Source organism: Cynocephalus volans, chromosome 3 (genome assembly GCF_027409185.1).
Source record: "Cynocephalus volans isolate mCynVol1 chromosome 3, mCynVol1.pri, whole genome shotgun sequence".
NCBI classification, from domain to species: Eukaryota; Metazoa; Chordata; class Mammalia; order Dermoptera; family Cynocephalidae; genus Cynocephalus; species Cynocephalus volans.
In genome coordinates, this window is record NC_084462.1 from 139,350,445 (window position 1) to 139,374,768 (window position 24,324).

Consider the following 24,324-nt stretch of genomic DNA (forward strand, 5'->3'; position numbering starts at 1 on the left):
ACAAGGAAGCCTTTTAAGGAAGAAGGTAATCTAGAAAGGAATGGTTGGAAATCACTTCTCTTGGCCTTATTCTCTTCATGATTGGATCTCCAGAAAACTATTTGAGTTAATTTTGTTTTCAATTGCTAAATCACTGGAGGCCATGTCTACATTGCCAACAGAAGAAAGCTGAGAAACCCATTTCAAATAACTTCTTATCAAACCAATCAGGCACATCCTATACAGTATACCTATATCAAAAAATGCAGAAGAATTAATCCCATCCTATCCCAAATTATATAAATTGGTGACCAAAAGTTACAACTGGAAAACATCTTAGAATTGTTAACTCTTTCTGCAGTACTTTTTCTCCTGAATTTAAAAGACGACAAAATAATTTTAGAACCTGACACCCACTCTTAAAATTGGTCAGTGCATAATCAAATGTATTCTACAAAGAATGTTTTATTTGGAATTAACTAAATATTTTTCCGCCAACAATAAGTTAGGTTGTTTTTTACAGTTCTCAAGTAACAAATATGAGGACTGAACTCTCATTCAACATTCAGGCCCTTGCAGTTTGGGCAAATATATGTTTAGCAAGAAGGTAAGTAATATAATTTCTTTTCCTGTTATTTTTCCCATGTTCATGAATTGAATTAATGTGTTTGATATGTCATTGTAGAACGTCGTCAGTATTATTTTTTATTCCAAATAAGTGACTCCCCTAACCACTTCTATGAAGGCAAATGTGTATTGCTTTCTTGCTAGTGCATTTTTTTCTTCTGATTATAAATCAATAATTTCAAAAAATTAAGCAGTATATTACAATCTAGGCAAGCCATTTGACTTGACATGTTTTAAACTTCTGGTTTGATCCCTAACTCTGCCCATAGCCAATTATTATTGATTTGCAAAAGAAGCAAACAACTATTTAAATTCCTCTGATGGTAAAAGAATCCCTAAAAACTACAGCACTATTAACCTCCATTAATTTTTTATTAATTTACTTTCTAGTTTGTTGTATGTATTTGTAGGTAAATGTATATATGTACATATTTCTATAGTTTTGTTTGCTTAACACCTAACATAATATTGTTAGCTTTTTCCCATACCATAAAAAATACCTAAATTCATTTAAATGTCTATATAATATTCCATTCTATGACCATACGAGAATTAATTTGAATGTTCTCCTATTTGAGGATCTTTAGATTGGTTTCCACTATTATAAGTAATACCGAAGCATTTTTATGGATTAATCTTTATCCACATTTCTGATTATTGCTTAAAGATTTATGCCTTCATGTCAAATACCTGAGTCAATGACTGTGAATATTTTTAAGGCTCTTTATAGAAATATTATCAAATTAACTTTCTTCAAAGATTGTACTAGCATGCATTCTCATACTACTGCATTCTCACCAACATTGAGATCTGTCATTTTAAAATCTTTATTATTCAGAATATGAAAATGTTCTTTTATTTTGCATGTTTGATTACTTTTTAAATTTAACAAGATTAATAGTTTGTATTTATTCTTTTAATTTTAACTTTATATCTTTTGCTACATAGTTCCAAGTTAAGTTGTCTGTAATATGTCATTCAAGTTTATTATTACATTTTGGTTATCTGTTCCAACTCAGATTTTTAAAACTGAGACCTTTCTTTGTTTGTAGTTAAAACAGTAAATTTTTATATTTCCAAATATTTTTTCTATAGTTTAAAGCTATATAATATTATTATTGATATTCATGCATATAAATAATTTTGGACATATTTTTATTATTTTTTTGTAGAGACAAACAGAATCCATCATTAGTATGGCTTTTCACTGGAATGTTTTGCATTTATTCATTGTTCTTTGCTTGGAGGGCAAATTTAGATATTTCCAAACCACTTTTCATGGGTGTGGTAAGTTTTACTCAGATATATCCTTTGACCAGAAAGTTCATAAAATTGTACAAATTTTTCTTTCATGAATCTTGTAGAAGAGCAAATTATTTCAGGAATAGTTAAAATTGTATATACATTTTTATAAATCAACAGTTAAATTATTGAGCCATTAAGGATAAGTCCTCTTTTTAGAAAAAAAAATGCAATGAGTAGTTAACAGAGTAGTTAAATAGAAAAATAAATGTAAGGTAGAGTTAAGTTAGTCATTGTGTGTGTGTGTTTGTGTGTGTGTGTATTTGTTTGCAAATATGGGTAAAACTGCATTTCTCCTGGAATTTTTTAAAAAATTGCAAAGGAAATATGGGCTGTAAATGGGGGCTCTTACCAACACATTCTCTTCCTTCTCACCTCACCGTTCCCAGGCCTGTGCAAAAGAGCAACCATGTTTCTGTTTTCTCTAGTAGCCATCTCTGAGATTAGGGTATTTCTTCTTATAATAGAAACTCTGTAAATGTAGATAGCTCTTTTTTGATAGCTGAAACCAACTGGTCTTTGTGTGTTTATTCAAGAAGCATAATAAATAATACCCTACCTGATCACCAGAGTTCTGAGTCAACTGAGAAACAAGATAAACCGGTAAGGCAGGGGTGGGGGGAGGAGCAGTGAGGGGATATCACCTTTATTACTGATAATGCTGAGTTTGGAGAATGTGACTTATGTATGTGGGCAAGGGGGCTTCCTCATAGTGCATCCCAGAATGGACAGATGCACTCACTACTCACAGGCAGTGCTGCACAGAGCAGGCCTCCCCATCCCACTAGTTCCACAGCAACATACTCTGCAGCTGGAACAAGTGCTTCCTGTGGGTAGCTCATTTCCAAGAGAAAGCCCGAGCAAAAGGGAGGACTATGTGGGCCCAGTCCCAGCTCCCAACTCCCCAATCAGATCAGTCCCTACAATCCTACAGGAAGAAAGAAAGAAGTGAGAGGTAGAGAAAGGCTAGGAGTGTTATACTGATGGATCTTCTCCACATGGAAGGAAATATCAGGAGTAAAGCAAAAGCATTTATCTACCTCCTCCACCCTACATATTGCTGAAGTTCAAGATGAAGGTCGGAGTATTTAAATGACTATGTGGATACAAAAAGGGAGATGCACATGTCAAACTGGAACGGAGGAATGTTTGAAAATTGAAACATAAAGTGACCTGGGGTTGGACTGGAGAAGTCAGTTAATAAGACCTGAATGATGGCAGGAATAAGCAACTAGGTGTATGCAAGATATTTTTAAAATATGTAAGTACCTGATTGATTGCATAAACTTGTCAGTTGGATGTATTGTTTGCATATCTCTTTCACAGGTGGAACGATTCTGGATGCAGAGCAATGCAGTGGTGGCCGTCCTCGCTGGTATCGGTTTGGCTGCACTTGTGTCTGAGAGTAACCGAGTGCTAAACAGCAATGGGCTTCGGTGTCTGGAATGGCTTTCAGCAAGCCTTTTTGTAGTTTACCAGATATATTCTAATTACAGGTAACCATGATTATTTTTATGAAAAGTAGCACTCAAGCCAGAGACATTCAGATATTTAGATTGTAGGATTTTATTTCATTTTTAATTTCCACTAGTTTTGAAGACTCAGAGTGAGACAGCTTTGGTTGAATGCAATAATTCTTAAACGTTTGGGGTTGTTGCAACTCCTGAACCAGAATCTCAGCATGGGTAATGTGGGGTTTCAGGCCTTTGCAAACAAGGGTTCAGATGGTGCAGGTAGACTATTTGTATATTTTCCTCTAAAGAACCCTAGAGATACTTTGTAAAATCTGGAGTACATGTGAAATTCCGTGATCTAAAACAGCACTTAGAGTGTAAAGAAATTTGGGGGGGTTTTTTGTTTTTTTTTTTTTGGTGGCTGGCCTGTAAGGGGATCCGAACCCTTGGTCTTGGTGTTATAATACCAAGTCTTAGATGATAGATCATTTATTCTTAGCAGTATCAAGTATACGTTATAGAAATGGAGGAGGGAGTCCCCTGGAGTTTTGTTAAAGTGAAATTTGATTGGTATTATTTTAAAAGATTAAATTTCCTCTTTCAACTTAATTTTAAAAGCCAGTGTTCTGTGTAATATTGGAGTAGAGCCTGTTAGGAAGGCTGTATCACCAGGAGTCCTTGAGGGATGGGGTTGCACATCCCAAATACAACCCCAGTGCCAGCTTTAGAAGGGTTCGCCAAGTGCACAGTGTATTTCCCAACCTCTTTTTATCCCAGTCTTTTGGCTTGGGTCATTAGGGCAGTTCAGGTTCAACACCAGGGATGCTTGCACAGGCCAGGTGGTTTTATCTTGTTTTGATTTTTTTTTGTTTACCCCAGGGAAATGCTATTTGATAGCAATTTTGCTGGATGTCAAAATGTGAGTCGTCACCCTGCAAAGTAGGGAATAAAAGTAGGAAACAGTAATGTTGCATTGATTAAGAAGGCAGGGATAATATTCTGTTCCTAGAAGTGTTTATTTGTTCTGTAATACTGACCCAGTAATTCAACTTTAGGTGTGTTTCTCAGATCCATCAAATGTAATGGACCTGAAAATAACAGGAGGGACATTCCTTGTTCCAGTTTTTGATGCTTTTATTCTCTTGTCTTTTTCCTTCTTCATGGAAAGCTCTCAGAATTCATGCCAGTTTTTCTTCGAAGTTAGAAAGTCCACTTCATTCTTGAAAAGAGCTGCACTGCTGTTGTTGGCAATAGAAAATAATGCCTGGAGAGAAGTAAACAACTTAAACTATTCCTTTCCTTCCTTCTCATTGGTTTCATTCCCTACTGATTTCTCAGCCTCCAAGGGAGTGAGGAATACAGGAAGCCAGTGGTTCAGGGTAGTAGTAGAAAGGATCAACTTCTGTATGCAAGAGAGTCATACAAATGACATACAAATTTATGTCACACTTTTGGCAGATTTCCTTTTGCATTTCTGAAAGTTCCTTTGAGTAAATGGAATTAACATGAAATTACCTTAAATTCCAAGTGGAATCAGAAACCTTACTTTTTAAAAATAAAGTCGAATTGCTTTGAGGGAATAGAAAGACTTATTCTTGATTCCCTCTTTATGGAAATGATTAGAAATTCCAGAAGTAAAGCAGTAGACTGATTTTTTTAATTACGTAATTAGCTCCTTCTCCTTTATTGGATGATAAAAAAAATTTTCAAATATATGATTTCCCTTAGAGCGTATAAATTAGAATACTTTGAAGCACTAAATATTGATTGTATGGTGGGAAAGGAATGGCATAGAATATAAGCCCAGTCTTATTAAAACTGTAACAAAGTGTTGCTATTTTAATTTTTTTGATCCTTTTATTTAGCATTTGTGACCAAAGGACCAACTATGTGATTGATAAGTTTGCAAAGAACCTTCTAGCCTCTATGCCTCATGATGCAATTATCTTACTCAGAGGAGATTTGCCAGGAAATTCTCTCCGTTACATGCATTACTGTGAGGGGTTGAGGCCAGATATTTCATTAGTGGATCAGGAAGTAAGTATCTGAAAAATATACTTAGAATATAGCAATCATTTAAACATATGTTTTTGAAAAAAACTACTTTTTTTTTTTAAACAATGAACAGGTACAGTTTTTATGATCACTCTTTGGTAGAATATATATCACATTCTTTTGTTTATTAATAGATATCACATTATTTTGTTTATTAAATTGCTTCTTTCTCATTTAAACTGAATGTTTTAAGAGTTAATGTGTTTCATGTCAGATTCACATAATATTCTAGGTCTCTAGTTCACATGACAAACCATGAAAATGCTTATTGTATTGTAAATTTATTTTTAAATTGTTTTCTTACATTCACCCACCTTAACCATTCAAATTAATACTGCCCACTAGTCCAGGGATTAAAATAAATTAAGTTGAATATAAAATAAATCATACCATGAGTAAGTAAACATGTCACTCAAAACAAGTTATTAACCACGATTCTGCCAGAATTATTGTATACACTTTGTTGATCCTCTGACAAAAATATGTTAGGAGAGGACTTGTGAAAATTTTGAGGGCTATTGAAGCAATTTTCTGGAATTAAAGAATTATGTTTAAATTGCGATTTGTTATTGAAACTGTAAATACTTAAAAATGAAGAAATCATCTCTCGTGTTTTTAGAGCAATCATCAGGAAAACAAAAATTCTTATTCTTGAAAGAATAGTTTGATTAATTCCACTAAGCAAATTATTAGGCACAATACTTAAATTTTGTTGAATTAATGAATAATAAATTTTGGGAGAAAACTGAATAAACAAATTTGCAAATATAGAGAAATTTGCAAATTACACATATTTTTATAAGCAGCTTGCATTTATATCATGGACACAGATTGATTAATTTGATCTTCAGTCTAGTTTTTGACAAAAGCTAGGTTGTTTGTTAATAACATGTTTCCACACTATGATTTTAAATACTGTTTAGGATGTCAGCTTGAAATCCATGTTGAAAAGCATGGATTTCAAAGTGAATTTGACCTAAATTCAAGTCCTTGTTCTGTCACTTCCTGTATGTGTGACATGATGCTAATGATTTTTCCTCTCACAACTCTGTTTTCTCATTTATAAAATGGAAATCATCGTCATATAAGTTAGGATGCTTTTGAATGCAAGAAACAGAATTTCTGACTAAGAGTAGCTTGAACTGTTGAGTTTTTATCCCACATGACAAATAGTTTGGAAATGGGAAATTTTAGGATTGATAATACAAGCACTTCAATGATGTCAATGTTCTGGGGCAGTTTTTGTGCAGTTCTCTTGACTTTTTCTTTATAGTCACAAGATGAATGCCCGGTTCCAAACATCATGTCCTAAAACAAAGTAAGGTGCTTCTTCTAGGGCATCCCACCCTCTCTTTCTCTATTTCTTAGGAGTAATACGTGCCCTAGAATCCCCCAGCAGACCTCTACTCAGGCCCCACTGACCAATACTGGCTCACATGCTCACTCTTAAACTGCTCACTAGCAAAGGCAAGTGATTTGACCTGAGCACATTGCTGCCCCGAGCTACCTGATCAAAATTAGGATTAGTGAAAAAGAAGAATGGATTAGCTGTTGAGTGGGCAATGAACAGTATCTGATACAATTATTCTGTAATAGTAAGGTTGTTATGAAAATTAAATGAGGAACATTAAGATTATAGCACACAGTGAGTATTTAACCAATGTCCCCCAAGAACTAAAACTACTGGGCAATAAAATCTAATTCAATAAGTATTTTTTAAGTATTTACAAATGTACATACACTTAGATTAAAATTCATTTGTCATTTGCTAGTTAAATGACTTATATAAGGTAAGTAAAACATAAACACTGTTGCTCAAATGATGACATGCAAACTGTAACAAACTTTGAAAGGGTAAATAGGAGTCTTTTCTTTAAAAAGAGGGAATCTGTACATATGAAAATATAGAATTAAATATACATTGCGTATAGAATTAAGAAAAATGTTTTTTTCTAATAATTATTTAAATCAAAAGAACATGTAAGGATATGTAATTAATTAGGGGCTACTAGTAAATTCAGATAACTTTAGCCAGAGTTTTTAGCTTTGAGGCCTATATTATGATTGAGCTTCTCAAAGACAGGGATTATATCTTATTCATTATAGGAGAGCAATACTTGTTTTTTAAAAAATGAATGAAAAAATAGAGTAATGATATATTTCTATATTTTGTCACGGTTGTCTACTTTGACCATCAAAAAAAATTCAGCTTCAGCAAATGTAATTTGAGAACTGTTCTATGCCAGGCATGTGCTAGGTGCAGAGGCACAAAGATGAAAAGATACAGTCCCTTCCCTCTAGGAGCTCACAGTCTAGTGAGGAATAGGCCTCGAGCTATAATAGAGGTAGGTATGAAGTGCTATAGGAGCATGTCATTCTGGCTGTGGAGACTGGGGAGGGCCTCGTAGGGAAGAGATACTTTGGTTCTGAAAGTTGATTATACATCCTCTAACTGTAAGAATGGGGCTCGATCAGTCAAATGCATGGAGGTAAAATGAAACTGGGTATTGATGCTGCTATTGATAGTCATGTCTTAAGACATAAAATCCAAGGTTTAAGTCATTAAAAGTGTAATCAAGTGCCACATACCTCAGTTGTGTTCATATGTAGTCTTCAATTATGTATGTATTTAATGAGTACATTCACATTTTAGAACCTTTTCATTGTACTTGATAAACTTGATTCTTTTAAAGAAATATATTAGAAGTATGACATCATATATGATTTTTCTGGCAGATGATGACTTATGAGTGGTATTTACCCAAGATGGCAAAGCATTTGCCAGGTGTCAACTTTCCTGGGAACCGGTGGAATCCTGTGGAAGTAATATTACCTAGTGGAGTGGTCACATTTAATCTTTATCATTTTCTTGAAATAAATAAACAGTAAGCATTCTTTTCATTTAATAGCTTTTCTAAAATCTTAAGCTTTTCTAAAATTGTTATTGTAGCAGCAGTGCCTCATCCGAAAGACTAATTTTCTATACCTCTTTCCCTGCTACCAGTGAGATTATCTTTGTAATTAAATTGAATATCTGTGCATAAATGAGGCCAGGCAGAAATAAATGTTATTGTTCTGGATAAAGGAAAAATAAAGACAGATTAGCAAGAATAGCAAATAAGATCTTAGCACAATTCAGAGAAAATGGAGATGTGCCTGCCTACTTGAAATCATTGCAGGTGGATTGCAAGCAATTATAGTTTCTCCCTGATCAACACCACGGCCTCCTTTTAAGTGTAAAGAAGATATTTTCAGGAATAATCACTATATAAAAATAACTTAAGGATTTTTTTGTAAAGGACGAGACATTTTTATAAATAAGAAAAACACCTACAGTTTATGCTAAGACAAAATATGAGAATTGTGACTTCTGTACTTGAGAACATAAAATCATTTGTAGTTAAGGTCAAGAATAAATAACTCCTTCAGTGGTATAGTGTTGAGCATTTCTCCTGTCCATGAAATGCTTGGGATTGTCCAGCGCTTGAAGAAGAAAAACTCATTTCATGGTTTCTTTTTTCTTATAAAGAGAACTTCAGAAAGTCTATGTAAATTTCAAAGTTAAATTATCCCTTGCTAAAATCATAATAATGTATTTTTGGTGTTCAGAGCCTAAAGTTTACTGTGGTTCATAGAGTAATATAAAGGTAATGGGTATAAATTTGCTGTGAGAGTAACATTTAATTATTCAATTCTGGAATAAAATAAGAACCATTAACATCTCTAAATTGGCATTTTTGTGATTTTTTTTTAAAATTTAACCCCACAAACATTTACTGAATGTCTACTGTGTTATATTGCTTGTATTAGGCCCTAGCAATGAAAAGATGGATGAAACTCACTTCCAAATTCTAGTAGACTACACAGTCTAGTTTTATATATACATAAATGTGAATACAACTAGCCGTGATACGATAGGTTCTATATAGCAATGCTTGTAAAGTGTCAGACAGTAAATGCTCTGTATGTGTTTACTGAATGGATGATTTCACAGGCAATATAAGCCAAGTGTTCTGGGATGAAGAAGCCATTAATTCTGCCTGGGGTCATTCATTCAGCGTTTCTTTAAGAAATATTGGGTGTCTAAAATGTTCAGAAAACAATATTATGGAAATACCATATGCTCCTTGGGGAAACTCTGAACAATACAGAAAAGTATAATCAGTTTCATCTGTCCTTCGAGGACAACCTCTGTTAACATTTTGATAAACTTTTAGATTGCATTAATTTTTAAGTTATTTATTTATACATACACATACACATACTGTATTTTACGTAGCTGGGATAATATCTCATTTTCTGTCCAATTTTTTTCACCTAACATCACATCATGAGCATTTCTCCATGTAACCAATAAAATGTCTTTACTGCCATCATTTTTTGGCTATATAGTATTCTCATAAGATGTACAATAATTCAACAGATATTCTATTTTTGGGAAATTTTTGTCATTTCTAGACTTTTGCTGTTGTAATATAACATGGTGATGAATACTCTGGCTTATAAAGTTTTGCTAGTATTTTTGACTAATGAGGGTCTCAGGGTAAATATTGATTATTAGTGTCAGTTTTTAAATTAAAGTTTTTAATTTAAAAAGTAATACATGTTTATTACAGAATAAGAAATTATTCTTTAAAAACTGGAAAAAATAGGGTCTTATCAGTCAGAAACCAGTAGGAGAGTACTTCAAAAAGTTCTTGGGGAGATTCATATTATCTTTCAATTGTATTTTAACCACAAACTTTTTTAAGTACCCTCATATATCAGAAATGCATACTTCACAAATGAAAGCATAATGTAAAATAGAATCCTGGGGTTTTTTTGTTCAATATTATAAAACCACTTTCTTATGTTTTTACAAACTCTTTGTAAATAGTTTTAGTAGATATGTGTACTATAATTTAATAATAGTAGGTAAATAGAACTAGTAGTATGTGCTAATATGATACCTAATTTTTAACTATGATAAAATTATGAGCGACAATAAATGCCTTTGTATATGTAGTTTTTTTTATGGAAAGCGTAGAATTTTAAATTATTAGGATATGGGGCTGGCCAGTTAACTCAGCTGGTTAGAGTTGGTGTTATAACACCAAGATCAAGGGTTCAGATCCCTGTACTGATGAGCCGTAAAAAGAAAAAAAAATTATTAATACAGATTATCAGAAGTGAAATTTCTAAGTCAAAGGTCATGAGTGATTTAAAGGCACTAATAGAGATTTTTTCCTGCTCAAAGTATTGGACCATCATCACATGAAAGCTCTCTAAATGGGTACTTTTGAAAGGAAGGAAGCTAATATTTATTGAGCACCTATTATTTTATTTTTAATATGCAGTAAAATTTACCTTTTTTTAAAACTGGTATACAATTCTATGAATTTTAACACATGTGTACATTTGTGTAACCACCACAACAATCAGGACACAGAACAGTTCATGACCCCCAAAACTCATTTGTGCTGCTCCTATGTAGTCACACTGTCCCCTCAGCCCTGACCCTGGCAACCACGGATCTATTCTTCATTGCTGTAGTTTTACCTTTTCCAGAATATCATAGAAATGGAATCATAAAGTATGTAGCCTTTTGATATTGTCATATTTCATTCAGCATAATGCCTTCAAGATCTAGCCAAGTTGTATGCATCAATAGTTGATTCTTTTTGTTGTTGAGTGGTATTCCATTGCATGGATTTTTCATTCACCTGTTGAAGGACACTTGGGTTGTATCCAGTTTGGGGCACTTATAAATAGAGCTGCTATAAAAATTCATGTATAGGATTGTGTGTGAATATATTTTTATACCTAGGGTTGGAATTGGGTTGCTTGTTTTCTTACTGTTGAGTTTTGAAAGATTTTTTTATATAATCTAGATACAAATCCTTTGTCAAATATGTGATTTGTAAATATTTTCTCTCTGTTTGTAGCTTGCCTTTTTATTCTCTAACATGTATCTTTTGCAGAGCAAAAGTTTTTATCTCAATGAAATCCAGTTTTTTCTTTTATGGATCATATTTTTGGAGTCATATCTACAACTCTGCCTAATGCCAGGTCACAAAGATTCTCTCATGGTTTCTTCTAAGAATTGTATGGTTATGGTTTTGGTTTTGGTTTTGTCTTATTTTTGCATATAGATGTCAAATTGTCCCATACCATTTGTTGAAAAGATTATCCTCTTTTCACTGAATTGAATTTGTACCTATTTCTATATCTACAAAAAAATCTTCCTGGGATTGAAAAAAAAGAAAAAGAAAAAAGAAAATCCAATGCCCAGACCACTCCTGAAACCTAATAAATAAATAAATAAATAAAATAAATCCTTCTGGGGTTTTTGATTGGTTTTAATTTGATTAGTATTTTCCTGGTATATCTTTTTTTCATCCTTGTGCCTTTAAACAATCTATATTATATTTAAAATGGGTGTCTCATAGACAGCATGTATTTGGGTCTTGTTTTATTATCCCAAATACCTGTCTTTTAATTGGTGTATTTAGACCATTTGCATTTAATGTAAATATTGATATGCTTAGATGTATGTATACCATTTTATTATTTGCTTCCTATTTGTTTGCTGTTTTTCATTTTGTTTCCCCTTTCTTGCCTTCTTTTGGATTATTTGATTTTTTTTTTTTTTTTTTTAGTATTCTATTTAAAATTTTTTATTGAGATTTTTACTGTATCTCTTGGTGAAGTTTGTTTTTTAAGTGGTTGCTCTTCAGATTAAAGTATACATACATAAATTTTCACAGTCTGTTTAGGATTAATATTTTACTACTTTAAGTGGAATATAGAAACCTTACTGCGATATAAGTTCCTTTAATATCCACACTTCTGATTGTTGTCATATATATCAGATATGTGATAATTTTTGTATTCAGTTGTCATACATACATTAAAGAGTTTAAGAGAAAAGAAATAGTCTGCAATATTTATCCAGATATTTACCAGATCTGTTGTTCTTCCTTCAATTCTGCTATTCCAAGTTTCCCTTTTGTATTATTTCTTTTGCTTCTGAGGATATTCCGTAAGCATTTTTTTTAGAGTAGGACTGTTAGCAGTGAATTTTCTTAGTTTTCTTTGTCTGAAAATGTCTATATTTCACCTTCATTTTTGAAGGATATTTGTGGATATAGGATTCTGGCTTGATAATTTTTTCCCCCCTTGGCCCTTTAAAAATGTTATTTTATATCCTTTTGAACTGCATCGTTTCTGATGAGAAACCCACAGTCATTCAAGTCATTGTTCCCCTAGGTGAAATGTTTTGTTTTTCTCTGGCTGATTTCAAACATTTTATTTGTCTTTAGTTTTCAGCAGTATGGCTATGATGTTTCTGGGCATGGATTTATTTGAGTTTAACCTGTTTGGGGTTCACTGAATTTCCTGAATATGTAAAATTATGTCTTTCACAAAATTTGTGAGCTTTCCAGACTTTTTTAAAAAAATATTTTTTCATGTTTTACATTCTTTCTCTCCTCCTTCTGAGACTCCAGTGACACAAATTTAGACCTTTTTGTACTGTCCCACAGATGCCTGAGACATTGTATATTTTTTTCGATCTTTTTCTCTTTTTATTTAAATTGTATAATTTTTCTTGGCCTATCTTCAAGTTCCCTGACATACTCTCTCTCCAAATTTATATTAAGCCCATCTAGTGAGTTTTTAATTTCAATCATTGTATTTTTTAGGTCTGTAATTTCCATTTGGTTTCTCTTTACATCTTTTATTTCTTTGTTGCAATTATCATTCAAGAGTATTTGCCCTTAATTCTTGGTGCATGGTTATGTGTAATAACTGTTTAAAAGTCTTTGACAATTCTAGCATCTGTGTCATCTTGGAATTGACATCTATTGATTGTCTTTTCCCTTGTGAGTTGAGATTTTTCTCAATCTTCATATGCTGATTAATTTTAGATTGTATCCTGGACATTTTGAATATTTGGGTCTTATTTAAATTCTAAGGAGAATGTTGATTTTTGTTTGTTTAGCAGACCATTGGCCAGGTTAATCTCAGGCTACAAGTTCTGGCCTGCGTTCTGGGAACTGTAGTTCCATTGCCAGTTCTGTTTTCAAAGGATTTGCAGTGCTGTGTGGATCAAGTCCCATGTGTCCTATGTAGTACCCAGTCTGGGACCTGTGGGTGGTCTGCCCTGTGGTTAATTTCACAAACCCTGTTTAGGGTCAGATTTGTGTATGCTTTAAGCTCAGGGATAAGCCTGGAGTTCATACACAACTTTATGGGATTACTCTCTTGATCTGTTTCCTTTCTGTGGTCACCCCAGTGCTTTTCAGATCCCTGGGACTGTCCTTCATGGTTCTCTGGCCAGAAATCTGGGATTTTAATTTCTCTTTTCTGCCATGTACTTCATTTGAATGTGTCTGCATCTGGAGCCAACCTTCAGGAGGACAGAGAGAGACAGAAAGCAATGGGGACTTGCCCCATGCTCTTAGAACCACATCCCGTCTGGTTAGGAGGATTCCTCTTCCTCAGAGTTCTGGGCACCTGCGCAGCTGCTACTGCCATCACTGTGCTGCTGTGACAGTATTGCCTGGCGCCTGGGGAAGGAGTGAAGGGAGAGAAATCCAGGGGATTTCCTCCGCTCTCTCCAAACCTTAGGAGTTTCCTTTTCCACTCCTTGGGTTGGAGAAAAAGGGCTTCTCTTAGAGCTCTTTTTGCCCTTATTTGGTACATACTTCTGAGTTCTGAGCTTCCTTTGAGTCCAGGCCAGGCAATACTGGAAGGGGAAGAATGGTAAACTCACCGCTGATTTGGTGGAACTTTGAAATCTTGCCTCTTCCCCAACTTCTTTCTAACACTTACTTTTCGGAGTCCTCAGGTAGCTGCTCTGTCATCCCATCCAGGAGTTAATAGTTGTGGGCAGTGGGAGAGACAGGGTAGACGTGCTCACTCCGTCTTCCCCAGAGCCAGAGCCCTGTTATGTTTTAAGACTGTACTTTATATCAGATATCTCATTTAATTTTAAATAGCTTATGCCTGTTTCACAAATAAGGAGACTAGACAAAGGTAGTTAAGAACTTTTCCCAAAATCATCGAAGTAGTAAGTGGTGGGAAAAAATCTAAAACCTAAGCCAGAAGTTGTTTCAAAGTTCATGAAGTTTTTTACTTTCAAGTAACTTCCACCAATTTGCTCCTTATTTTTCCTACTTAGGCATATTAAGGCATAAACCACAAATTGGAATAGAACAAACAATTATTCAATTATCATTTTTTCTGAATCAAGCTTGTTTAAGCTATTTCTGTTACTAATTTTTTACAGAATTTGAAGCTCCTAATAGTTATTCTAATCTAAAAATTTTATGCAGCAAATATGTGTTATATGTGAATTATTCATCGTGCTGTGTGAGATTCAGAGTTAATTCAGGGATAGAAAGCCTATCCTCAGGAGGCTTCTGGGCTACTCAGGGAAATTTAAAAATGCAAATAATAAGTGCAATACAGTAATGACAAGAAATAAAAAATAAAGTGTAATGGGAATTTGTGGACGGAAAGACTACTTCCAAGTAGGGACACAAGATTTATATGTCTACCTGTAAAATAAAAAGAAGTATCAAAGAAAACACATGTTTACATGTGAGGCAATACCACAACAGTTTTCCTTATAACAGTGCTTGTCTCCGAATGATTTCTCATAATTATGGATGGGCAGATTTTTTCATCTGTCTGTTTGCTTTCCCCCAAGTTCTAAAAACAGCTTTTTTACACTAAGATAAATTTTAAACAGTCTATTTGGGAAAGATTTAAATAAACCAAAATGTTCGAAAATGGTTTATTGATAACCAAGGTTTAAGGAGCCAAAAATGATCTCTCATGAGTTGTACTTATTTAATATTTAGAACTTTAAGTTAAAAATAGATCATATATTTTTCTGTTTTCAATAGAAAAGAAACATTTGTTTGCATAGGAATTCATGAAGGTGACTCAACCTGGAAGAAGAACTATTCACTTTGGCCATGGGGGTCTTGTGACAAATTAGTTCCTTCAGAGATTGTATTTAATCCTGAGGAATGGATTAAACTTACAAGAAATATCTATAACTGGACTGAAGAATATGGAAGGTATGAATAGCAGTTGTATTTTTCAGCAGAAGATAGCAGTTTTATGTGCCTAAAAAGAGTAGTACATTTTGAGATGCTTGATTTTTTTTGTTAATATTGTTATTTGCTCCCCGCAAAGTATCATAAAACATACAGAAAGAGAAAATGTCTTTCTTGTGCTCCTGTTTACAGAACAGTGGGGTTACAGGGGAAATGGAGGCTGTGGTTGAATGGCATGTTAGTCCGTTTTTGTGTTGCTAATAACAGAATACCTGAGACTGGGTAATTTATATAAAAAAGGGTTTATTAGGCTCATGATTCTGGGACAGCTGCATCTGGTGTGGGCCTCAGGCTTCTCCTACTCATGGTGGAAAGTGTCAGGCATCTGGCAGGTACAAGATCACATGGTAAGGGAAACCAGAGAGGTCAGGGGGAGGTGCCAGGCTCCTTTTAACAACCAGCTCTCATGGGAACTAACAGAGCAAAAACTCACTACCCCCCCCCCCCCCCCCGCCCAGGGAGGGCATTACTATTCATGAGGGATTTGCCCTCCATGATTCAAATAGTTCCCAACACTGCCACACTGGGAATCAGACTTCAACATGAGCTTTGGGGAAACTATCAAGTGGGTACCACAATAGTCAGATGCATGGCATCTTCTGCTTCCAGGTCTTCTAATGTTATGTTGTCCACCATCCCATATCTCATTACCCTAAAAGTGGAAGAAGGTCATTAATTGCAGCAGAGCTTTAGAAGGCACTCTGTTGTCCATGATAGTTTCCACATGCATGAACTAGTGATATTTTTCTTTCTTCAAGAATGACATATAACTTCTCTGTAGGGAAAACTGGTATTTGAGTTACTGTTTTTTTCATATTGTCTGGCATCAACCTGGTTATTTGGGGGTGGAGAGCATTATTAGTCCTCTTTTAAGCATTTCTACACAGAATATACTGTCTCCCATATGGAAAATGAGTCACCATCTGAAGAATGTAAAACCTACTGCTTTTTTTTTTTTGGCAGCTGGCCAGTACAGGGATCCCAACCCTTGACCTTGGTGTTATCAGTACCATGCTCTAACCAAGCGAGCTAACCAGCCAGCCCCCTATTGCTTATAATTCAAGAAATACAGGCAAGATCATATGAAAAAATGCTGTACAGGTTTTTTGAGTCAATATGAATGAAGAGACCACATTGTTATATAATAGCCATAGATGGATAATTAGGCCAAAATCAAAGCACTCTGTGATCATTGTAAGGAAAAGTTAGAAAATAACATTGTTTAGACAGCTCATGACCAGTACATGTACGTAACATCACTCATTATCTCTATTCTGTCAAAATAGATATATAATAAGAGAAATTTGAATTAAGAGAAAGAAAAATCAGCAAAGGGTTTGTCCATCGTTCTTTGAGCAGCATCATAGCTTCCGCAACGATTTACCAAAGCCAGGAGTCCCCTCTCTTTGGGTGTATCTCCTTGCTTCATGGCTCTTTGAGCTGTGACCATGGAGTGGCCTGCGCCTCACTTCTGCCCCACTGCCATCCAGCAGTTCGTAGGAACAGCTGACTCCCCAAATGCCTCCAGCCTCCTCCTATTAATCCTTATGTTTGCTCCTAGGAGGCACTGGGGCTCATTATGCAGATTAAGAACACATTCACCAGAACCCAAAATTCCTTAAAATTGAACTTTTTTAGGAGAATAAGTTTATTAGTTTGGTCACCGTCAGTATTTTAAGATCCAGCCTATTTTAATGGCTTTGTAAGATTATAAAACAGGCATTGAATGTCCATAGCAATAAATGTAGCTGACGGAAAGATATTACTGTTTTCTTGTAACTACAGGTTTGATCCATCTTCTTGGGAATCTGTGGCCAATGAAGAAATGTGGCAAGCAAGGTGAGTAATCTACATTTTGTGTTTTTACTATGGCAGAGAAGTAGCCTATGGCACTGTTCACATTTTGGGAATAGGGTGAATGGTGATAATAAAAATAACACAATGAGAAATTAGTTTGAGGCATTATACTAATCATTATACATGAATAATCTCATTTTATCCCCACAATAACCTATGAAGGAGTTATTATTGTCCCCATTTTATAAAAGAACAAATTGGATATAGAGAGGTTACTTGTCCACAGCCACATAGATACTAGTGATGGAGTATAAAGTTCACATCTGTCTGACAATGGAACACTTAACTCCTATGCTTTCCTGGCTCAACTAAACGAAAATGAATGTAATCAATTGAGTAGAAGTTGATGATTACAACCCTGCCTCCATTTTTAAAGTGCCAGTTAATTATTTAAGCACTTGTTTAATGCTTACCAGAGGCCAGGCACTGTACTAGGCACTGAAGCTACACATGTGAAGCTACACATGTGAAGCTACACATGTGAAGCTACTCACGGAGCCCACAGTCTAATGGAACAGACATGTTAAAAGAGATTTGAATATTAATGTGATAGATGCTGTACTTCCCTGTGCTGAAAGAGAGGTCATACTGTCCTGTATGAAACGTTTCAGAGTGATACTACTGCTTCTCTTGGTTCCTGTCATTATTTTAAAATAATCAAAATAGCTGATGCTGGCAAACCTTGGCCTAAATATTAATGTAGAAGTCCTAAGCAATACACACAGGAGTACCTTACACAGATGGAGTGCTTCCTTCAGCAAAAATGTATTGATGTCCAGTCTGTGCCAGGGTCTGGGCACTAAAAACTGAGTTATGGTAAAAAGGCGTTATGTAAGTTTAAAGAGGTTTTTAAAGAATTGTCAAGAACACAGCTCCAAAATAATGATTACAAAAATAGATGTACTATAGTTTATGCAATAGTGCTTTTGAAAAACTCAGAAAATGTCATATTTCAACTTACCAGTCTAGTTATAGGGGCAAATAACTTGCTTTGAAGAACTGATCAAAGATATATCGTATGTTTACACCATTCTTCACTGTGATTGAATGTGGGAAAGCTGGGAAGAAATCACATGAAAGAAGAAAGCAGGTCATTATTCAGGCAGGTATTGATTTAACTGGTATGCTGAATACAAACTGGATGAGTTCACGTGGTCAAATAGTGCAGCCACCTTGGAAGAACTGGTCACACTTGTCCTGAGCCACCACGATGGGTACTTTCAGGAAAGTGCTAGCAAGACCAGCAAGTCTCCCCTTCCTGGCTGCTGTTGCATAACAGTAATGTACATCTGGAGGATGAACAATGTATAATCGTGATAATGAACATAAGCTTTTTTTCTAAGAGATTTGATAATCAATGTGAATGCAATGTCTTGGAGGGCGGTAGCGGGAAGGAGAAGTTGGTGTTGGTTCAGAGTAAACTTCCATGAATATGAGAGAATTTAAAACAATATAATAAAGAGTTTTGTACATTCCTTATCAATGGAAAAGTCCAGAAGAATTAGCACCAAATGTGAAATTAACAATGAGATTTTAATGAAGGTTTCCACCCCCACCCCCAGGATGAAAACTCCGTTCTTCATCTTTAACTTGGCAGAAACTGCTAATATGCCTTCAAATGTGAAAGCTCAACTCTACACTCATGCATATAACGTATGTTATACTTTTTATAAAACAGAGAGATAGATTTGGTGGGAGGGTGGTGGTGTTTGTTTGGGATGGAGAGAGGGTGTTTCACATTAGTTTTTATTCTTCTGTTTCCAGCTTCATTTGAGCATTATAAGGCAGCATATATGGAAAAATACTTAATTGTGTCACAATACCTAAAGTAAATGGATGTGGTAAACAGAATAGGCTCTGCCTCCCCTCTACCCTAAGATGTCTATGTCCTAATTTCCAGAACCTATGAATATGTTACCTTTTATGAGAAAGGGGACTTTGCAGGTCTGATTAAGGGTCTTGCGATGGGAAATTATCCTGGATTATCCAAGTGGGCCCAATGTAATCACAAGGGTCTTTATAAGAGGGAGGCAGGAGGCTCAGAATCAGAGAAAGAGATGTGATGCAGAAGCAGAGGTCGGGGGAGAGAGAAACTAGAACATGCTACACTGCAGTCCTCGAAGATGGAGGAAGGGGCCACAAGTTAAGGAGTGCAGGCAGCCTCTGGAATTTGGAAAGGGTAAGGAAGCAGATTCTCCTGTAGAGCCTCCGGAAGGAACACAGTCCTGCTGATTATACAACACAATCCTGCTGATTATTCTCATCTCCAGAAGTGAAAGATAATAAATTTATCTTGTTTTAAGCCACTATGTTTGGGGTAGTTTGTTGCAGCAGCTAAAAAACTAATATAATGGCTTAATAAAAAATTTCTCATAGATTACTCTCTATGCAAAAGTCATGTCCCTGGTTACAGTTGACATGTTAGGGCCATGGCTGGTTGAGATTTCACGAGTGAAGATAAAGGGTCATGGAGAGAAGCTCTGTCTTCCAGCTGTTGGCCCCAGGGGCCAAATGAGCCTTCCGAAAACATAGCTACACTAAGACATATGCACAAATGGGTCCTCTCTGATGGGAAATGGGAACATAGATGAGAGGTTTGCTCTAGCACTATTTTAACAAGTCTCTGCTCTTCAGTGAATGATAGCATTGGACTCTTCAGACACCTGCAGAGAAGGTCTTGTAGCCTGCGCTATAGGAAACAAATATCCTGGCAAGGACCAACAAAAACAGAGCCTAGGACCTATTATATGTGCAACTGAGGTATTCTGCTCTACTCAGCCAGGGCATGGTGCTAAGTCAAAATAGCATGGTGTCCAATCAGTATGACTAATTCCACTCCTAAATTTTAGTCATTGGTTTGTTGTTTATTTATTCACTCACAGAGCATTTATTGAGCACTGCTAAATTATTGTGTTGGAAACAACCAAGCCTTTTCCCTGTTATCAACAGGGTTCAGGCTAGAGAGGGAGACAGAAGATCCAGTCCTCACTCACAGTTTGTTCTTGTAAATGCTATGAGAGTCATGCAGAGGTGATACAGGAACACAGAGAGCTGGACATGAGTGAGCCGGGGGTAAGTGGTGAGGGAGGAGGTATCACTGGAGTGTCACCTTGAAAGATCAGAAGAAGCTAGGCAGACAGATGGTGGGGCAGGACGCAAGAGAGGGAGGGGAAGGCAGTCCATAAGGAGGAAACCGCAGGGGCAAAAGCAGAGAGCCCTCCTACACGCCCCACTAAAGCAAGGGCGGTCTAAAACATGTCTGGCAGTCGAGTTTAGGCCCACTCTGCCAAAATTGTCGACTGTGAGTCAGTTAACTTTTCTGGGTGTTGATTTTTTTTCTTAAAAGAAAAAAAAAAAAAAGGAATATGGGCTTTAAACTTTTAAAGATTCTCTCTCATATACTGGTCATATATCCTGTTCATCTGTAATATTCTGTATTCTGTGAAAACAAGCAGTATTTATTTGGGAGAAATCAGACTTACTAGTATTCCATATTCTTATCAGTGACCTCTTCTGTGGTCAGTTGTTAGGCCACTACTGAAGCTGATTTGTGAATTTATTATCTCTTTAGACCAGCAAGCTTTATTCCTTTCAGTGAATGCAGACTATCAGTATTTCTTTCACATATGTCTTCAGATGTGTGACAGTGTGTGCAAGACAAATGAGGCCAATTACTTGATGGATCAACACAAATCCACCGCCAGTACTGGTTTTTCAAGAATATTCTTGTTAGGTGTAAAGGATGTTTTTGTTATTATTTATATTATCCCACTCAATAGCTTATACAGAATAGTAAGTTCAGGTGTAGTGGGGGGACAGGAAATATCCAACTCCTTAGGAATAAATTGTATACATTGAAGATGTCCCAAATTAATAGAATAGTCTGCCAAGACTAATGTCACTGTAACACACCCGTAGAAGAGGAAATGTAATTCGACATAATGAGAAATAATGGGCTTCTTAGGATACGGCTTAATAGATCATCCAAAATAAGTTGATGATACATCAGTAACAGAGGGTTCTGGAAGAGGGTGGTGTGGTTGTTCAGAGTCCTGCTGAGGACGACAGCAGGCAGGTCACGAGCGAGCCTCTCACTCTCTCGAGCAGTTGGGGAAATGCGCCTTGTAGTGCTGGCATCTGATTTAAACTTGAAAACCTTAGTAGGATTTTGAACAGTCAGCATCCTGAGCACGCATTTTGTGTTGGGCAGCTTGCTGCTCACTTTACACGCACCCCTCATCAGAGGGAGCCCAGGAAGAGAAGCAGCCAGGAGAGGAAAAAAGATGGTAAGGAAAGGTAGAGAAACTTAGAATATTTTACCATGAGAATAAAAGGGGAGGAGGCCGACTTGATAGCTTTGATGTATATGAAAGTGCATGATGACACTTTCCTATTTTGTAAAATGAAGAGAACTAAGGGGAAGGTCACTTTAAAAGGCAGCTTGAAGACTGAGTTTTGCTAAGTATCGAAAGATGTATCAAACATGGATTGTTCAAGAGTATACTTTTTAAAATAGATGGGCATTTGTCTGCTCTGGAGTAAGGAGAAGGGGAACAGATAATATAATTGGGTCCCTTTCAAAGAAACTATGTCATGAATACAGTTCTAATTCAAAAAGCACTTGTCCCTGGAGAAGGCATTACTGCTTGTTCTGTGCTCTCAGAGAGTCTACTGGCAAACTCTTAGGAATCCACTCAAAATTTACAGTCCCCAGGAAGGCTGTAAAATTCCCACATAAGCAAATATAATATTCCAATTTGCAGATTTGTGTCCGCTTTTTTGTTTATTTGCTAAATTTTGACATGTTTCCTCTGGAAAACTCAATATCAAACATTTTAACTCTATCCAATTAATCCTATCTCTAATGTTGAAAAACAAAATTCTGAATTCCTGTGGGCAAAGTTTTAACTATCAAAATTGTAAATTATAGGATATTGTAAAGATTTTTAAATATATCACTTTAAGGATCTCTTAAAGTCTATTATACCCAGCCTACTAGATGATAGATTTTTTTGGATTGTTTTGTTGTTATTACTGTTTGTAGAGAGAAATTTGTGTAAATAATGTGAAACAAAATTTAAATTCCTTCAAGTTCTTTTTCCATGCAGTCTTCTAAAGAAAACAATTTTTTTTCTCCAATAGCTAAATTTAGAGTTTCAGCCTTTCTGCCTTTTGAGTAAATGGCTTTCCATGAATTAGAACTAAATCCCTTTCCCAGAGCATCTTTCTGGAGGAAGAGCATTTTGTCCTGACACAGTGTGTCTTAGGTTACCTCTGCTACATCCAAAAACCTCAGAAGCAGTTTTAGATGAAGCATATTTGCCTCCTGCCACTGTAATAATTACAGGAACATCCTTGCATTTTCTGCATGGCCTAACAACGATTAGATTTTTGCTGTAGGCTGCTTGGATTTTTTTTCTCGTGTTATTAATTCCTCTGTGTTTTCTCTTTTTGAAAAAAAGTCAAGGGACAACACTGAAACCAATGTTTTTGCTGTTTTCCAGCTCTATAAGGAGATAGTCTATTTACAAAAGGAACACCCAGTGAATTGGCACAAGAACTATGCCATCGCCTGTGAGCGAATGCTGCGTCTTCGGGAAAGAGATGCAAACCCTGAAGTCCTGTTATCTGAAACCATCAGACATTTTCGTCTCTACACTCAGAAAGCACAGAATGATCCACAGCTGGCTGATATTTTAGTTGCTCTAAAGCACCTAAGAAAAGAACTGCAAAGTCTGAGAAATATGAAAAATGTCTGAGACAGCAAAATGTGAAAAACTTGCTTGTCATTCAGCTTCCAAAATTCTGAAGTCCAAAAGTTTTTCCTCTAAGAAACTGTATAAAAAACTGTCAACTAAGTCACATTCCAGCCATAAGTAACATGGTACAGCAGTACTGTTTAATGGGGTGTTTAGTGACTGAGATGTGCTATTTATGCAAAATTCTGTTTATCCCATTTTAACAAATTAGCATTTCAGTGAGAAGTTTTCATAAAATCCTCCTACTTCCACAGTCTTTCACCAAATGGACTGGACTGTGTTTATTAGATTCTAGAAGAGAACGGACTTTATTTTCATATACCTAATGTATCAACCATGAATCTTTTAAGGACCATCCTTACTGAGATAAATTTTAAAGGTTTTTTTTTGTTTTTTTGGTTTTTTTTCTGGTGGCTGCTTGGTGATATGGGGATTCAAACTCTTGGCTTTGGTGTTATAACACCACATTCTAACCAATTGAACTAACTGGCCGACAGAATTTTAAAGGTTAAATTCTTAAAATGTTAATAATAAAGGCATTTTCTTTTTTCCAAAAGTGAAATAGTTTTTAAAAAGAATAAATCTTGTTATGCTCCAAGTTAGAATACATTTTTTAAAAAGTAACTATAGTTGTTACATAATCTCACACTCAAGCTAAACACCGAGTGATACTTTAAAAAAGTTTGGGTTTTATTGTCTTGTATATTTCTCCAAAATCACTAAAAAGAAAAGTTAATTTGACATTGCTTATTTCAGTTGCAGAAACTGATTGGCAAGTAAAAAGGATTTTGTATTTGCTTACTTAATTTTATATTTGTTTTACTTCTATTTGGATTCATAGATCTAGGCCCAATAATTAGTAGGCTCCTGCTGCCAAAATGCAGAAAAAAGGAAAGAAAAAGGCGGGGATTGGGTAGATGGGGAAGTGGTTCAATAAATTCATTTCTGTTACAAGCATCTTTTATACATATTACTAAAGAGAACATAGTAAGAAATGCAAATAATAGTTCTTTATTTTATTATGACAGCTAATTAATAGCAACCTGTTTTAATGAATAAAGTCACTCAGAGTCCTTCAGCACTTCCTAAGTAGAGGCTAGAATCTGTAGGGATTCTTTTCCCCCTGATTGTATAGCTCCTAGACTCCAAGCACTGTATAGGCCCCTGTATAGAAATGCTCAC

General features: G+C 35.5%; 1 protein-coding gene across 7 annotated transcripts in view; it reads left to right on the top strand.

Moving 5' to 3' along the window:
* The window catches only part of TMEM260 (transmembrane protein 260), a 57,353-nt gene extending 33,681 nt beyond the window's left edge, over positions 1-23,672 (top strand). For 2 of the 7 annotated variants that reach the window (XM_063090775.1, XM_063090777.1), the window contains exons 8-16: positions 503-586; positions 1,779-1,893; positions 3,235-3,404; positions 5,228-5,399; positions 8,154-8,302; positions 15,311-15,487; positions 17,312-17,365; positions 18,946-19,036; positions 22,888-23,672. In XM_063090775.1, coding sequence (XP_062946845.1) covers positions 503-586; positions 1,779-1,893; positions 3,235-3,404; positions 5,228-5,399; positions 8,154-8,302; positions 15,311-15,487; positions 17,312-17,365; positions 18,946-19,036; positions 22,888-23,142 — 1,267 coding nt within the window. In that variant the 3' untranslated portion in view covers positions 23,143-23,672. Of the gene's footprint in view, positions 1-502; positions 587-1,778; positions 1,894-3,234; positions 3,405-5,227; positions 5,400-8,153; positions 8,303-15,310; positions 15,488-17,311; positions 17,366-18,945; positions 19,037-20,017; positions 20,103-22,887 lie in introns of those variants that run through there. The other 5 variants (XM_063090779.1, XM_063090778.1, XM_063090776.1 and 2 more) reach the window with 5 other exon arrangements.
* Positions 23,673-24,324: the final 652 nt, after the last annotated feature.